The sequence below is a fragment of the Gymnoscopelus braueri genome (assembly GCF_963280865.1).
Source record: "Gymnoscopelus braueri genome assembly, chromosome: 9".
NCBI classification, from domain to species: domain Eukaryota; kingdom Metazoa; phylum Chordata; class Actinopteri; order Myctophiformes; family Myctophidae; genus Gymnoscopelus; species Gymnoscopelus braueri.
In genome coordinates, this window is record NC_137610.1 from 55,817,293 (window position 1) to 55,835,733 (window position 18,441).

An 18,441-nucleotide genomic window follows, 5' to 3' on the forward strand; every position below is an offset into this window, starting at 1 on the left:
CTCCTCTCCTCCCTCCCCGCTTTGCTTTGCGGCCCTAACCTCTAGTCCCAACCTCCCAACCTCCCAACCTCGGTCATGTGATAAAGAGGTCAGACTTCCTGTATCTGGTTGCTATGGCAACCTGCCAGATCAGGCTGAGGGTCTGATAGGCGAATCAGAGAATCAATCAAACCGAGAGTCCGATCACTGATGGAGGTGGGGTAAGATGCCTAAAACATAGCCATAGCTCTGATCAACAGTCTGTGGCGGGTCTTGGAGGCATGTGGAGTGATCCTGTGCTTGCGAATCGCTGTCGAACCTTCGGAGCTTTTGTCAATTATATTGTAGTAAGATTTTAGCAAAACTCATAGCCACACATACATACTTTATCTATGTGTAATAACATTGTTTCTCTACAATGATTCTAAATGATTTCATATTTCAGTTACCTCCTCTCCCCTCAGGAGAGGAGTTCTACCCAGATGTACCAGGAGAGGAGTTCTACCCAGATGTACCAGGAGAGGAGTTCTACCCAGATGTACCAGGAGAGGAGTTATACCTAGCCTCGCGTGGCCAGACAATAAACATCTGCCGAGGGCTAAAGTGCAATGCAATTTTGCAATGGCAGATTCGTCTGGAACCAGGCTAAGTTATACCCAGATGTACCAGCCACCGCTGGTTTTAACTGTGAATAAAGATGCTCGTCTGCGTGGAGTCGTCAAACTCTTCTTCCAGGTCCCAGATGCAAAGGTATGCTTGTATTTTAATATTCATAATTGACTTATTCAACCAGCAGACTGAATACTACACCTTTTTCTCTCTTTGCGTTTTTTTATGGCATCTGGAACTGCACAGTCCCGGCTCGGCATGCCAGGGCTCCACCGTAATGTTTTGCCATAAGGCCTTTTTCATAGTTTTGTGTTGCAATGGCTGAACAGAAAATCACTGCATCGTTGAAACTCTTCAGTTATCTATGTAGTATGTAAGGTTGTTAAATATTCTACTGTTTATTTCCACAGGCCGTCAGATGGAGAAGTCCACAGTATCAAAAGATGGCCTCCAAAAGACATTCACATCAGAGGAACGGCGAGAGACGGACCCGGGACCTGGGCTGCTTGCCTGTAGCAAAGTTATACAACATCGGTATGTATTGTTTTTTTACTAGTGGTTTCCATAGACTACTGCAAAAGAGAGGTTTGTGTTGACAGACAGACTATTATTTCTGCTGTGTAATGCTTTGTTTGCGGCAGGTATTTTATTATACAACATAACAACATAATCCCCTTTGTTAATAAACAGAGATGTCTGGCATTTTGTTTGAAAATACAAAATGACTATCCTTTTTTTTTCAGGGCTGGTATGGCCGACTTTAGTGTCAATCTGTAATTTTTACAACTGCTTGGCTGTATGGCTACCAAAACATCATAATTCTACATATTGTGCTAATTGTTTATGAAACTCAGTGCTAGTGTGTGTGTGTGTGTGTGTGGGGGGGGGGGGGATTGGGGCTCCTTTCACGCTGTTCCACAAATCTCATATTAGGACAAGGGACATATTATTAGAAAAAAAGAGTTGTGAGATTTGATTTAGCTGAGTCATGAAGTCATCTTTAAAATTGCCTTCTTCTTTTGTGCAAAGGCATGACAAAATAAAAAACTTGCAATTAATGTGTTTATGTTATCACATAACACATTTCAAAATATGCTACCATTAATTGAAGCTTTACAGTGGCTTATAATGACGATGATGATAACGAGGCTGCTGCTGAGAGCTCCAAGAAGCTCCGGTGCAAGCCAGATGTTTGTTAAGGCCTCTACACACTGCCCGACATTTGAAATGGTCGGCGAGTGAACAGATCGTTAAGCATTTCACATTGCACGAGTTTCTCTCTTGAAATCGGGCTAAATATATCGCTGTGATTCTCGCACGATAGATTGGTCGCCGACAGGGTTGATTACAAGATATTTCACCACGATGTGATCCCGACCCAATACATACATTTGTTTTTATTCCAAACGTCTCACGAAAACGTGAAAGGCTCCCGTGATATATGCGCGAGACCGAGACAGGACGCTAATGATTGACATTAAATAATTCTCAATTTCTCTGTATTTCTCTCTCTCTCTCACTCTCCCTCTCTGAAACAAACGTTTCAAAACAAAAGTCAACCAGAGTCCAATTCAGATCAGAAGCAGTGTTGCCCTGTCCGCTTATTATAAGCGAGTTTCTTGTAAAAAGTATTGGTGGTTGCGTTTCTTTTTAGCCTATTTCCAAAGTGTAGTTGCTTATTTGGCTTTATTTCTTAATGTTGCTTTTTTTCTTTGAAAATAGTTGCGACGCGTTTTTATTTGTATATAGGTTTAAAGTGCTCATGCAGCCTATAGTCGCTTTTGTTGTGCTTGTTTTCATAGACCTGGTTGCTTATTTCTCTCGCAAAACCTGGCAATACTGTTCAGAGACACATACCTGCGTCACACACACACACACACACACACACACACACACACACACACACACACACATACACACAGCTCTCTCTCTTTCTCTCTCTGTCTGCAAGCCCTAATAATAACTAAGCCCTAATTACCTTTCTAATAATAAACAGCCCCATTGTCGAGCAGGCTCGCTCACTCTATCAATCTGTTTATCATGTTTATCTAATACAGGACTGGACTGTCTGTACGGTAATATAGCGGTTCTATGCGGGAGGACTAGCCACGGACCGGTGCGTGGCTGTAATGTGCTCTGATTGGCTGTAGCACGGCTCTCATCGGGTCCGACAAACCCAAATATCCAACATGCTAGTAAAGTAAAAATTATCGGGAACCGCTCGCCGACCGCAATTTATCGGGGTGTTTCTTCTCGGAGTACCTTACACACTGCGCGATCAACACCTCGCCGAGGAACGCCCAATCTGGACTGAGATCGGTGGTTTTCTCGGCGATCACCCAAAAAATATCCCCGAGAGCCATATCGGGTCAAATATCGTACAGTGTGTAGAGGCTATTAGTGTCGGGGGACGCAATCTTATGTATAGATGTATGTGTAGGGCATGTGAGTCAGTAAATGATATCATTGCTGTCATAACTAACCCTATAAGTAGTTCCGTTAGGTTCCCCTCTGGACCATTGGTTCTCAAAGTAGGGTCCGGGGACCCCCAGGGGTCATTGAGGGAGTTCCAGGGGGTCCCCAGCTAAACGATGGATAGTTGGGAACCAAATGCACCCTTATGGGTCTGTAACTCTGAGAGTGTAAAAATGGAACCAAATGGACCCGTTAGGGTCCATTTGGTTTTCATTTGTACACTCTCAGAGTTACATTAACATTGATTTTACAACATAAGTAACCTAATGCATGTCAAACTGGGGGTCCTTGAAATTAAAGTGGTTGAGAATCACCGCTAGAGCCGTGAAAGTCCCTGGCATATCTTTTCAAATGGGGGTCCGCGGGCTAATAAGTCTCAATTTGGGGGTCCTTGACACAAGTTTGAGAACCACTGCTCTAGACTGGAACAATGGGCGCACTTTTATTGTGATACGGATCTCCCTTGGGTCTGAAATAAAGATTGAATTTAATTAAACTTTTAACGTGACACATTTGGATTGTTGTGATTGATAATTAAATAGGGCTTAATTGATTATTATTTAATGTATTTTTGTTTTTGTTTGGGTTCCATGGAGACACAATGTTTCTTTTGGGTCTTGAACTGAAAAAGACAAGAACCTCTCTGGCCTACAGACTGTTATCAGAGAAAGTTCATGGTGCCATTGCACTGTAGGCGCCATATTTGCGCTGTAGACATTTTCCTAGCCAACCATTCCACCTGGGTGCTGTGGTCTCTCCCACTGTATCGGGTGTGAGAGCACAGTTTGTGTCACAGAGTTTTAAAAAATATATATTATTGGGGCATTTTTTGCCTTTATTGACAATGACAGTGGAGAGCGACAAGAAATGTGGAGCAATGGAACCAAGGACTCGCTGATCAGTTGCCAGATATTTGTGTCAATATCTGGCAACATGCTCATCCATGTGTGGTTGAATATGTGTAAGTTACACCCCTGTTGTTGTTCAAATAATTATGATCAGGCATCATTATGAAGATGATGGACAATGTTCTATCAAAGTTCATCATCTCTTAAAGCTTGGAGATGTTTTTTGGGTCACGGCTCTGTCTTTGCTACACCCTCATTCCTCAGTTTTACATTGAACCTTCATCTTCAAACCATGTGAAAATCTACGACTCATGTCAAATCAGAATCCTTCTTATTAAAGTCCTTCTATTTCCTTCATTCCAGACCAGTCTGTGGATTCCAAACTGCAGGTGAAGATGAGTTCTCCAGCACCAGCCAGGACTGTTTCTATTACAGAGGAATCTAAAGACCATTTGAACCTCAGTAAGTCTCTCTCTCTCTCTCTCTCTCTCTCTCTCTCTCTCTCTCTCTCTCTCTCTCTCTCTCTCTCTCTCTCTCTCTCTCTCTCTCTCTCTCTCTCTTGGTTTCACCATATCAACATCAGTATAAGATTATCATGGCAATAATGATAATTATAATATTTCTATAGACTGCACCAAGCATTCGGCTGTTCATTTTAGTACTACGATGTCCTAGTGTGAACTTAATTGAAGATTAAAAACTGTTACAATATTCAGAAACAAAATTACCTTCAATCTTTTAAGCGTTTTCTTTTGCATTTTTTGCATTTCCTGTTACTACTATAAACCTTTTGTCTTGAAAATGCTGGTGTTGAAATTAACCAAACAACACAACATTTGAGGATAATAATATTTTGAGCTGCTTGTTGTATGTCTGATTCATATTGAAACCTGGATCCTTAAATGAACTTCCATGTTCATCCACACGCACCATCAGGTGTGTTCATCAGGATGAGGGTCAATCATTTTAGAGCTTAGCACACCAAATGACTGAACCTTTCAATTCCATGGATGGTTGTTTGTATAATGAGCATGTATATATATGTTACAGAGAAATTGGCATTCCAGGGAAATTGAAAGGGGTACGCTTGTTTTCACCGCCCCTCAGGCAATTCTGTAGAATCAACGCTAGAGGGCAATGCAAGCCAGACATGAGCCCCACACCACACACGCACGGACAAACGAGCACGCATGCACAAACGAGCACGCACACACGCATGCGCACACACACACACACACACACACACACACACACACACACACACACACACACACACACACACACACACACACACACACACACACACAGCCTCATTCCATGCAGTTGAAGCACAAGGGGGCGGGCCTGGCGGGCTATGTTAGTGCAGTGAGTGGCAGTTGGGGCAAACGCAGTCCCCACAACATCATTTACGATTCTGTGCCTATCGGTACATAACTCGGACGGCGCTTAAGTCGACTAGCAAACCATCGGCCGGTCGTCGCGGGCACTCGCGCCTGGAGGCGCTCGGGCGCGACTCCTCGGCCTCAAGGTCTGCTAAGTCGGAGCGCCTCCGTCATGGTCCAAAACTATACTTTATCAGCGAAAAAAAAGTAGTCCGCGGTTGTTTGAAAAAGTAATGTCCCGAGCGGGAGTCAAACCCCGGCTCCCAGTGGTAGTGGGTGGGGAGTCCAATGATTATCGAAGTGTGCCACTGAGCTTTGTACTAGTGGTGTAAAGTAACAAAGTAGATTTACTCAAGTACAATTTTGAGGTATTCGTACTTTACTTGAGTATTTCTCTCATATTATCCATTTTATTTTCAGCGTTCCCCTAGCGTAGCTTCCTGGTTGTTATATTGTTGTTGTGGTCGTCGTCCTCGCATCAAAGCCCCGCCTCGCAGCACCGCCCCGCTTCTATAAAACTAGCGCTCCCCTGTCAATTTCCCTGGACTGCCAATTTCCCTGTGACATATACATGGCCAGAGATGCTCATAGGCCTGCGTCCTGCGTCGCTGACGCACCTTATTGCAAAAGGATGCATTCATGACACCGTCGTGGCGTCCATGGGACGCACTACAATTGTCACCAACAGAAAAAAATATAAAAATAATTCGCGTTTTTTTATATTTTACAAATCCATGGGACACCACCATTTTGCATGGCCACATCCTACTTTATCCTACTTTATAAACGATAAAATCCGAAAAAACGATGTGGAGGCACGGTGGCGCAGTCGGTAGCGCTGTCGCCTCACAGCTAGAAGGTCCTGGGTTCGATTCCTGCCGGGGGACGCTGTGGGCGCTGGGGGCGTGTCTTCTCCTCCGCGTCATCAGCGCCCATACCCTAGGTGGGGTTGGTGAAAGGGCCTACTCTGTGTGGAGTTTGCATGTTCTCCCCGTGTCTCCTAGGGTAGGGGGATGAGCCGTACCGTAGTGCATTCTGTGAGGCCAGCGATTGGCTGAGGTTTCTCCAGTCATTGTGGGAGGGATCAGATTAGCATTAGGGTGTGTCCCTGTTTGGACCATTTGCATGTCATTTACACATGACATGGTCAAAAGGTCCTGGGTTCGATCCCGGGCTTGTGCAAGGCCTACTTTGCTTTAAACATTACACATTTAAACATTACACCAAGCATGTAATTACAAACATCTTAATAGTTTGTTGTACTGTAGACCGACATGGTCAACAGCACATGGTCTGTAGACCATGTACTGTATGACATGGTCCGATCTACAATCTACACTGTATGACATAATGCTCATACCCCATTCATTAACACAGAGATGTTATTAGACACAAAGCTATCCATGTCAACACGTCTTAATGTTCTAGGAGTCTCAACAGTTATAAGTGACTGCCGTTTAATCTAGCTGAAGAGGCAATTCATTGACCACAGTTTTGCACAACCTTAACATCCCAGATCGATAGAAATATTAATCCACTGTGCTGACTAATACACCATAACATAGGAGTACAAAAACTTTGCATAGTGAATAAGAACTTAATCACATTGTGGTTGCACTGTAATGCAACCATGTGCTATAAAGATGTATCTATGAATTGAGTGCTAACTTTGTATGTAAACATACAACAGGACAAAGGTGAAACAGTAAGCACAGCGCTGCAGGGACTCGAACCCTGTTCCCAGCAGAAACCAGGAGTACCTACTACCAGTGCTTTTTTGCCATGTTCACACCATGCCCTTACTTGCATGAAAATGTATGAAAAGATATGATTAACCTGGCTTTACCAACACAGCTTTCCTTTAGTGTTTACTGATTGACCTGTAATCACACTATACAATAGCACAGTGATTCTCAGATTTGATATAGTATAAAAATCAGCTAGCCACTATAAACCCTATATACATCATCTATTTGAAAATAGCCGATCTACAAGCTCACAACCCCTCACAGGTGGTTAAATGTCTGAAAATACCCATGAACATGAATGCAATATATCAATAGAAAAAAATCATGTGTAAACAAAAAAACATTAATTAAGGAAACACTGATGATAGTGAAAAAGTTAAATCTGACAGACCCGTTTTGTTTAATGACTATAGAGATACTGGCCCTCATTTATCAACGTGGCGCAGACCAAATAATGGGCGTATGGCGAGATCACCGCAACTTTCGGCATTTATCAATATAACCTGACGATGGCTTCATCCTACCGTACGCTGAGATCTCACGTCTGGTCGATAGCAGTTGTTGCCGTTGCGCTTCTGCGAGAACATTTTCGGGAGCCCCGACCATCTTTTCATGGACAGTGAGGTCTACAAACTTACTGTAGCTTGTCCTATGTTATGGAGTTATGTCATAGAGAGTTATGTAGGCTACACAACCTGGTTGGGTTATGGATATCAACCCGACGATCGAATCTCTTATTAACGTGGCAGCACGGGATCACTGCCGTCTGCCGCCCGTCCGAGTCTCACGGGGAATATCCTACATGACTGCTTGTGCACTGCTCGGTATGGGTTAAATAAATTAATATACAAACCCCATTCATGGCGATGTGATTGGTATCATTATGTAATTCATGTAGGCTACAAGCCTACGTGACAAAGATAGTACCGTTACGGATTACATGAAAGACACAGTTGGGCGTGTGTGTGTATGTGAGACAGAGAGAGGCGTGTGCGTGTGCATGTGCATGTGTGACTTGACAGGCAGCGAGGCGAGCCGGCGAAACTCTTTTGGCTTCCCATGCTTTATTTGGTCGTATTCTGGTTCTCCATGTCGTAAAATCAGGGCGTTTCGAGAATATTTAAGGGTGTGTTATTTAAATGGCGCTCGGTTTCAGCCGTGACATTTATCAAGGCTCCGACCTGATGTACGCTAGGATTGGCTGTGTAGGATTCGTTGATAAATGTGACTTCGACGTTGGTGTACGGCCGAATATATGGAAAAATATAAGCCGGTTTATACGATCCGTTGATAAATGAGGGCCACTGTGTACCGATTTACGTGACGTTTGGACAGAATCTGTAGGAGTACTGTCAAAAATGGGTTTTGCAAAAAGCGGTCTCCTGGTGGCGCTATAACAGGCCCATGTGAAAGATTTGGGGCAGAGGTTCTGAATTGGCATCCAGGGAGTGTGTGTGCATAGTTTCGCTGCGATCATGCCAACGGTCCTGGAGATTAGCTGGTCAGACAGGGTGCAAAACATACTCTCTCGCCATGCCTTTCGGCCTGGCAGAGACAATAATATGAACACATAGTATCCCCTATCACAGTGGTTCTCAAACCTTTTCATTTCAAGGACCCCTATTTGAGCATTTTCTACCTCTGGGACAGCAATCTATACTTTAAAATAATTTTAAATTGTATACATTTACTCTAAGAGTGTATAAATGGAACCAAATGGACCTGTGAGGGTCCATTTGGTTCCATTTGTACACCCTCTGTTTGAGAACCACTGCCCTATCATGTACACTAAACAAGAGCATAGGAGCCTAGACATAAATAAATATCTCAGATACAGTAATTTGGTTAGAATCAACATATCTGCAATGCATATTGTCTAAAACAGTCAATCACTCATTTGATTTCTCACCATTTCCTCTGCTGTAGCATTTGGCCTATAATCCATGTTACACATTTTAGCCACTTTAAACCTTTCATCACCTGGTTGAAAATAGCCGATCTACAAGCTTGTAGATTGGCTATTTTCAAAAAATCTTAAAATGGCCAAAAATATATTCATTTTGAGTCCTTGACATGAAAAGGTTTGAGAACCACTGCAACAGCACACAGGATGAACATGTATTGAACAGCTTTCTGCCTGTCTCTGTCAGTCCAAAGCCAATAGGCCTGCACATCATTTAATATCTAAAATAATATGAACACACACCAGGGGATATCACATGTTCTCTAAGAGCTGGATTTCGACTGCAGCTTTAGCACCACACTGTCATGTTAAATAACTGTACTGATGAACTGTACTGGGGTCCCCAGAAAAATGTGTTAATATCTATAGCATCAAAATCAGCAAGCTACTATATACCCTATATACATCAGCTATTTGAAAATAGCCAATCTACAAGCTTGTAGATCGGCTATTTAAAAACATTAATGAAGTGAAAAGTGAATGTGGAATATTTGCATAAATAACTGTCTCAAATATGAACACACAGTATCCCCTGTCACAGTGGTTCTCAAACCTTTTAATTTCAAGACCCCCAGTTTGATATGCATTAGACCACGGACCCCCATTTGATTTTTATCTCTGGGACCACAATCTATACTATAAAATCCTAACTCTGAGAGTGTACAAATGGAACCAAATGTGTTAACTGGACAGCGTGACAACTAATTGAGTGATAACATTTCATGTAAACATACAGTACAGGACAAAGGTGAGACAGTCAGCAGGGTACAGCACTGCAGGGACTTGCACCCTGAAACCAACATAAGCTAGAAGTACTAACTACCAGTGCTTGTTTACTTTGTGACACCACCATGTCCCTACTTGCATGTGATACAGAAAATATTAAAAAGACCTGTGGTCAGGGGACCCCCAGGGGTTCTTAACTCATTCCCTGCCTAGAACGACTAAAACGACTTCTGTCCTTTAAAGGACAACTTTGTTTTTTTAGGTTTATGTTTAGCTTGTAATTAAAGTAAATAAAAGATGAGTGTTAAACTTTATTTTTTACTGCTTTCTATAGTTTTAGCAATTTTCGCGATCTTTTTTACAGTGGGCGTATTCTGTCCGGTGGCTAAATATGTTTTTTTTTTGCACAATAACCCGGTGTTTTCTTTATTATTATTTACAGTAGCTCTTCTAGCCCCCAATAACTCACATCTGGCCATCCAAGACCACAGGACCTTTTTTATTGTGTAAAAAAGGCATATTTAGCCACCGGACAGAATGCCCCCGCCCACTGTAAAAAATATCGCGAAAATTGCTAAAAACTATAGAAAGCAGTAAATGAAAAGAAAAAAACTTCCTTGTTAACTTAAAACTTAAACATTTTGTATCTCGGCTCCTGAGTACTTTTTTATTTCAATGAAAAATCTCTGGCAGTGGGCAAACGCAAAAAAAAAAAAGTTCTGGCAGTGAATGAGTTAAGGGGGTTCCAGGGGGTCTCCAGGAAAATGTGTTAATATAACATCAAAATCATCAATAAACCCTATAGTCAAATGCATATTCATTTGGGGGTCCTTCACATGAAAACGTTTGAGAACTACTGTAATAGCACACACATATTGGATGAACATTTTATTCACATAAACAGCTTTGAGTCTCTCTCTGTCCAAAGCCTCAACTCTATTACACTAGTTGGGAGCATAATGAACACACAACATCCACAATCATGTAGACTATACATAAAGGCCTACACATAATTAAATATCTCAAATAATATGAACGCATAGTATGCGCTATCACAGACCCCTATTTGAACATTTTCTACCTCTGGGACCGCAATCTATACTATACAATCCTAACTCTTAAGAGTGTATAAATGGAACCATATGGACCCTCATGGGTCCATTTGGTTCCATTTGTACACCCTCTCTTTGAGAACCACTGCCCTATCATATTATTAAAATAACTGTAGGCCTACTGATGAACTGTACTGGGGTCCCCAGAAAAAAATTGACATAAATAAACAGATCAGATACAGTGATTAGAATCAACATCTACAATACATTACATTGTCTGAAACAGTCAATCACTAATTTGATTTCTCCTCATTTAGCATGTGGGTTGTATAATATCATGCATGTTACACTGAGCAGTTTACAAAACCCACACACCCCAGATGGAGGTAAACATGTCTTGACCAACACACCTTGACCCATGACCACAAAACATTAAACTGTCATGTTAAATAACAGTACAAAAACGGAGCTAGAGCTCTTTCCCTCAAACTGCTATATAATAAACAAAGCTAAAAATATTTTAAATAATATGAAATATAAAATCGAGGCTTTATGTTGATCAGTGATGTTCTATGAATAATGATATGTGTCTAGCATGGACTGTTTGTTAGCTTTAAGCAGCTCTCAGCCCACATTTAAAATCATATTCAATATAAAATCAGGTCTTCCTTAGGGACTAAGGGGTATAATGATCAATGATTATGTTCCATTAGCACAATTAGAGCCATTAAACATCTGTTAAGGCACCTTACCTGTCTTCTGATGCTGCTGCTGTCTGACATATGCTCTCACCAATGTTTGCAGCCAGGTCTGCTTATATTATGTCCCCCAAGATTTATTTGAAAATAGCAGATCTACAAGCTCACAATCCGTCACGATGTGACACGTTGTGAGCTTGTAGATCTGCTATTTTCAAATTGACTATGTATACAGTAGGTTTAAAAGGGCTCACACCCAGTCACTCGTTTATCTCACAGAACCTGGCAACGCTGGCTGGGACAGGAGTCTGTGACATAGATGTAAAAATCCACGCCTGGATGTCATCAAAAGCATATAAAACATCAAATATAAACGTCATTGGGTTCCAACCAGCACAAAGAGACCATCCGTGGGGGCTCCTGTGGCCCATACAGTCGCTTCTTTTGGGCTTTGTTTTCCCAGACCGGGTTGCTCGATTCTCTCGCAGAGTCTGGCAACTCTTACTGCTACAGGCTGGGAGAGAGACGTCCAAATCCAGGCCTTAACGTCATCAAAAACATATAAAACATAAAATCGAAATGTTATTGGGTCCCAACCAGCACCAAGGGACCATCATTGTTTGGTTGTGGGGGTCTATAATGAATTAAAAAGCATAGAGTGTTCCTGTCCATCTAAATGCAAACAAAGATGGCTGCCGTTGAGAAACTCAGAGAGCAGTGAAGGGGGCGGGGACAGGCAAACGAGAGATATTTTCAGGAAGGTGGGGGCCTCTGGAGACTGGAGAGTGAATGGAGGTCAATGAGGGGGGCGACTGGAGACAAGGGGGCCCCCCCCGACGCCTGGAGACCGACTGGAGACATGGCTGGAGACTGTCTCCAGTCACTTGCACCTCTGTAGACTCAAGCCCTGCGGGTAGTTAATACCCTCACAAAAACATGTAGTAATCCTGGTCGCTATACCGCCTCCCCCATGACAGCCGGGGCGCCTGATGGAGGGGAAGGGAACTGGTTGGAATAACGTGTTCCTTCCACGCGCTACGTCCAACCAGGGAAACTCCCCCCTGTCAGGTGACAAGAAGGTCAGTTGGCTCTCATGCCTGAAGGAAGCATGAGCTCGGCCCTGGCCTCCCTACTGTGGGGGACTGGTGTAGTGCTGGTGTAGGGCTGGTGTAGCGCCCAGGATCACTTAGGAAATTGGCACTGGGTGAAAAAAATGGGTTACAAAAATCGCGGGATAAAAATGTAAAAGTTAAATAAACGATAAAATCCACGTAGAAATAGTCTTAGAAAGACGATAAAAATGATAACAATGATCCATGGGGGCCGCCATTTTGCGCATGCTCAGACCGAATTATTTGGGTAACGCTTTTGCGTGTAACACACACACACAAGAGCCGTCTGTTGCGGAGTTGAAAAGTGACGTCTCTGCCATGACGTCGTAGACCTGTAGACCCGTAGCAGATCTGATTCTATTGTTAACACAATGAAAACAACAAACGTGAATGAAAAATAAACTATACAAATAAAAGGGAAAAAAATGATGTTAGTGGTGTAAAATGGGACCAAAAAAGACCATATAAGATGAAACACGAGTTAAACGCTGTGCATTTTTGTGGGACTGATAAAATGTCCCTGGGACCCATATAAAAGACCACCCTTGGGTCCCAGGACCCATTACATTGAAAACCTAGCAACATCACTGCATGGCATTGATCTTACTGTAAGTTTGATGTCTTGCGGTCTCCGAGTGCAACATATCAGCCTTTGCTAGCAACGCTATCATCTCACTAGTAACTCCAGTAGAGCCAGCGACAGGTAGCCGCCACACCCCAGTCTTGTTGGTAACAAAGTGGAAACTGACCGAAGAGTCATAAAGCAGTTACACGTGTGTGGGTAAAGGACTTCACCCTGTTAAGTTATCCATGCTTGCTACCATAGACTGTACAGCATGCTACACTGGAGCTCATCGATTGTATGCAAACAGAGGCACACACTCTGGATGCTCAGTATGTGTTTCCGAACGCACACTCTGTTTGTGTTGATGTGTGACGTAGCCATTGACGGGTCCTGGCAGATAGCTATCGTACGTCCCTGCTAATATGTAGACTTTGTTAGAGACAATTAATGGTTATTTGCATGTTTTGGAACCAATGAACAGAACTGGCAGTCAGTTATTTTTATGATGACATGGTACTTGCCTTTTTAGATTCAGTTCCTTCATGGAACCACATTTTGATACCCAACGCTACTCGAGATGTACTTTGTGTCCCTGTCCTCATTGTCCTGTCTATAAAGACACTGCTTTACACTTTCTCTCCACACTCAGTTTTACATTCAGCCTCCATCTACAACCCCATGTCAAAACAAGTGTCTCATTGTCTCAAAACTTATTTTGTGCAAAAGCATGACAGAATAAAAACCACACCATAAATTAACTTATAATTGTGTTTCTAATGTTATCACATAACACATTTCAAAATATGCTACCATTAATTGCAGCTTTACAGCCTTAATTAAACTTTTAACGCGACACATTGTTATTGACAATTAAATAGGGAAGTGATTACTATTTAATGTATTATTGTTTGGGTCCTGCGGAGACACAAAGTCTTTCTTTTGGGTCTTGAGCTGAAAAAGTCAGAGAAAGTTCACGGTGCCATTGCACTGTAGGTGCCATATTTGAACTGTAGATATTTTCTTAGCCAATCATTGCTGCAAGAAATGATAGAGGCCACAAACATCTTGCCTCTATCACTCACTGTATGGTAGATCGCAGTCGCTTTATTTTCGATCATTTTCTTGGTACTCGGCTATGTTTGTCCCGCGTTAACTGAGTTCATTCTGAAATCCTCACCAAATGTCTTTCTCCCCCCCTCTAGTGACCCCTGCTCATCTTGTCAGCTTGATTGATTGATTGATGTACTTTTATTTAGTAAGACATGAGAACATCAGTACATGGAAGTACAAATTCACAATACAAGGTCTACTAAACTGGAAGACTCATTAAAGGTTTAATGACATTCACTTTTACACCACATTCAAAGTCTTTGTCCTGGTCCTTCAAAAGTGTACAAAAAGTTTTAAGTGAAAATTCCATTCCAGTGATCCATGGCAGGTGTTTTTCTCTCACATTTCTAAAGCCTTTTCAACTGCAATGAAAAAAGAAATCTTTGCCTGCGGGTGTCGCTGGTGAGGGATTTTGCCTGTCAATCATCGCCTCTGCTCCGCCCCCCCCCAAAGGAAAGGATAGGGGAGGGGAGGGGCGAGGAGGAGAGTGGGCGGGATTATTCGACTGTGACCTCACTGTCGAAGGGCCAAGCTCAGATTACTTTTCAGCCTAATTATTCAGAAAACCCCAGACCACAGAAAATCCACTGAATGTTCTAAGTTCAGGTTTTTTGGGTGTAATTGAGGTCATAAAACCCCAAATAAAACATTGAAAATAAAAAAAGTGAAAATGAATGTCATGATACCTTTAAGCACTGAGCTTGTTTAAGATGAGATCCCCATGCACACAAATCATGATGACATATAAGAGACAGACAGATATACACACTACTATACAGAATGTCATACAATCAGCTTACAGGTTACTGGTATGAAGAGTGAGAAATATGTACAAGAGAAGAAAGAATATGAAAAAATATGAGCACAGTTTGTGTCACAGAGTTTAAAAAATATATATATTATTGGGGCATTTTTTGCCTTTATTGACAATGACAGTGGAGAGAGACAAGAAATGTGGAGCAATGGAACCAAGGACTCGCTGATCAGTTGCCAGATATTTGTGTCAATATCTGGCAACATGCTCATCCATGTGTGGTTGAATATGTGTATAGTTACACCCCTGTTGTTGTTCAAATAATTATGATCAGGCATCATTATGAAGATGATGGACAATGTTCTATCAAAGTTCATCATCTCTTAAAGCTTGGAGATGTTTTTTGGGTCACGGCTCTGTCTTTGCTACACCCTCATTCCTCAGTTTTACATTGAAACTTCATCTTCAAACCATGTGAAAATCTACGACTCATGTCAAATCAGAATCCTTCTTATTAAAGTCCTTCTATTTCCTTAATTCAAGACCAGTCTGTGGATTCCAAACTGCAGGTGAAGATGAGTTCTCCAGCACCAGCCAGGACTGTTTCTATTACAGAGGAATCTAAAGACCATTTGAACCTCAGTAAGTTTCTCTCTCTCTCTCTCTCTCTCTCTCTCTCTCTCCCTCCCTCTCTCCCTCTCTCCTCTCTCCTCTCTCCTCTCTCTCGCCTCTCTCTCTCCTCTCTCTCTCTTTGTTTCAACATTTCAGTATAAGATTATCATGGCAATAATGCCAATGATAATTATAATATTTCTATAGACTGCACCAAGCATTCGGCTGTTCATTTTAGTACTACGATGTCCTAGTGTGAACTTAATTGAAGGTTAAAAACTGTTACAATATTCAGAAACAAAATGACCTTCAATCTTTTAAGCGTTTTCTTTTGCATTTTTTGCATTTCCTGTTACTACTATAAACCTTTTGTCTTGAACATGCTGGTGTTGAAATTAACCAAACAACACAACATTTGAGGATAATAACATTTTGAGCTGCTTGTTGTATGTCTGATTCATATTGAAACCTGGATCCTTAAATGAACTTCCATGTTCATGCACACGCACCATCAGGTGTGTTCATCAGGATGAGGGTCAATCATTTTAGAGCTTAGCACACCAAATGACTGCACCTTTCAATTCCATGGATGGTTGTTTGTATAATGAGCATGTATATATACATGGCATTGATCTTACTGTAAGTTTGATGTCTTGCGGTCTCCGAGTGCAACATATCAGCCTTTGCTAGCAACGCTATCATCTCACTAGTAACTCCAGTAGAGCCAGCGACAGGTAGCCGCCACACCCCAGTCTTGTTGGTAACAAAGTGGAAACTGACCGAAGAGTCATAAAGCAGTTACACGTGTGTGGGTAAAGGACTTCACACTGTTAAGTTATCCATGCTTGCTACCATAGACTGTACAGCATGCTACACTGGAGCTCATCGATTGTATGCAAACAGAGGCACACACTCTGGATGCTCAGTATGTGTTTCCGAACGCACACTCTGTTTGTGTTGATGTGTGACGTAGCCATTGACGGGTCCTGGCAGATAGCTATTGTACGTCCCTGCTAATATGTAGACTTTGTTAGAGACAATTAATGGTTATTTGCATGTTTTGGAACCAATGAACAGAACTGGCAGTCAGTTATTCTTATGATGACATGGTACTTGCCTTTTTAGATTCAGTTCCTCCTTGGAACCACATTTTGATACCCAACGCTACTCGAGATGTACTTTGTGTCCCTGTCCTCACTGTCCTGTCTATAAAGACACTGCTTTACACTTTCTCTCCACACTCAGTTTTACATTCAGCCTCCATCTACAACCCCATGTCAAAACAAGTGTCTCATTGTCACTTTTGTCAAAAGTACAACTTATTTTGTGCAAAAGCATGACAGAATAAAAACCACACCATAAATTAACTTATAATTGTGTTTCTAATGTTATCACATAACACATTTCAAAATATGCTACCATTAATTGCAGCTTTACAGCCTTAATTAAACTTTTAACGCGACACATTGTTATTGACAATTAAATAGGGAAGTGATTACTATTTAATGTATTATTGTTTGGGTCCTGCGGAGACACAAAGTCTTTCTTTTGGGTCTTGAGCTGAAAAAGTCAGAGAAAGTTCACGGTGCCATTGCACTGTAGGTGCCATATTTGAACTGTAGATATTTTCTTAGCCAATCATTGCTGCAATAAATGATAGAGGCCACAAACATCTTGCCTCTATCACTCACTGTATGGTAGATCGCAGTCGCTTTATTTTCGATCATTTTCTTGGTACTCGGCTATGTTTGTCCCGCGTTAACTGAGTTCATTCTGAAATCCTCACCAAATGTCTTTCTCCCCCCCTCTAGTGACCCCTGCTCATCTTGTCAGCTTGATTGATTGATTGATGTACTTTTATTTAGTAAGATATGAGAACAACAGTACATGGAAGTACAAATTCACAATACAAGGTCTACTAAACTGGAAGACTCATTAAGCACTGAGCTTGTTTAAGATGAGAACCCCATGCACACAAATCATGATGACATATAAGAGACAGACAGATATACACACTACTATACAGAATGTCATACAATCAGCTTACAGGTTACTGGTATGAAGAGTGAAACAAATGTACAAGAGAAGAAAGAATATGAAAAAATGTGTACAAGAGAAGAAAGAGAAAGGGGGGGAGGGGGGTAGGTTAGGACTTAGGGTAGGTTAGGATTTGGACAGGGGCAATTTTGGAATTGCAGCCTCCTGAAGGTGTATCTTTAGGGCAGTTTTGAAAGTGAGTAGGGTTTTACACTCCTTTACTCCTTTTGGTAGGGCATTGCACGGAATTTCGGGGTTTCTAGGCGACTATGCACGGAATGACGTGCACTGGATCCGTGCAATGTATACTAATTCTCTGGCGATCAGGCTGCTGAGCCACGGTTCCTATTTCTGTCAATAGGATTTGTGTCAATATCTGGCAACATCCTCATCCATGTGTGGTTGAATGTGTATACGCTGTTGTTGTTCAAATAATTATGATCAGGCATCATTATGGAGATGATGGACAATGTTCTACCAAAGTTCATCATCTCTTAAAGCTTGGAGAGGTATTTTGGGTCACGGCTCTGTCTTTGCTACACCCTCATTCCTCAGTTTTACATTGAACCTTCATCTTCAAACCATGTGAAAATCTACAACTCATGTCAAATCAGAATCCTTCTTATTAAAGTCCTTCTATTTCCTTCATTCCAGACCAGTCTGTGGATTCCAAACTGCAGGTGACGATGAGTTCTCCAGCACCAGCCAGGACTGTTTCTATTACAGAGGAATCTAAAGACCATTTGAACCTCAGTAAGTCTCTCTCTCTCT

At 41.9% G+C, this 18,441-nt stretch overlaps 1 protein-coding gene across 1 annotated transcript; it reads left to right on the top strand.

Annotated features, from left to right (window-relative positions):
- Window positions 1-499: 499 nt before the first annotated feature.
- Window positions 500-18,406, top strand: LOC308092391 (uncharacterized protein; the record flags this gene model as incomplete). Its single annotated transcript, XM_080438252.1, has 5 exons — window positions 500-729; window positions 999-1,122; window positions 4,275-4,373; window positions 15,565-15,663; window positions 18,351-18,406. The coding sequence occupies exons 1-5, from the start codon at window positions 601-603 to the stop codon at window positions 18,404-18,406; spliced, it is 507 nt and encodes a 168-aa protein (XP_080294378.1). The 5' UTR covers window positions 500-600.
- Between the last annotated feature and the right edge of the window lie 35 nt (window positions 18,407-18,441).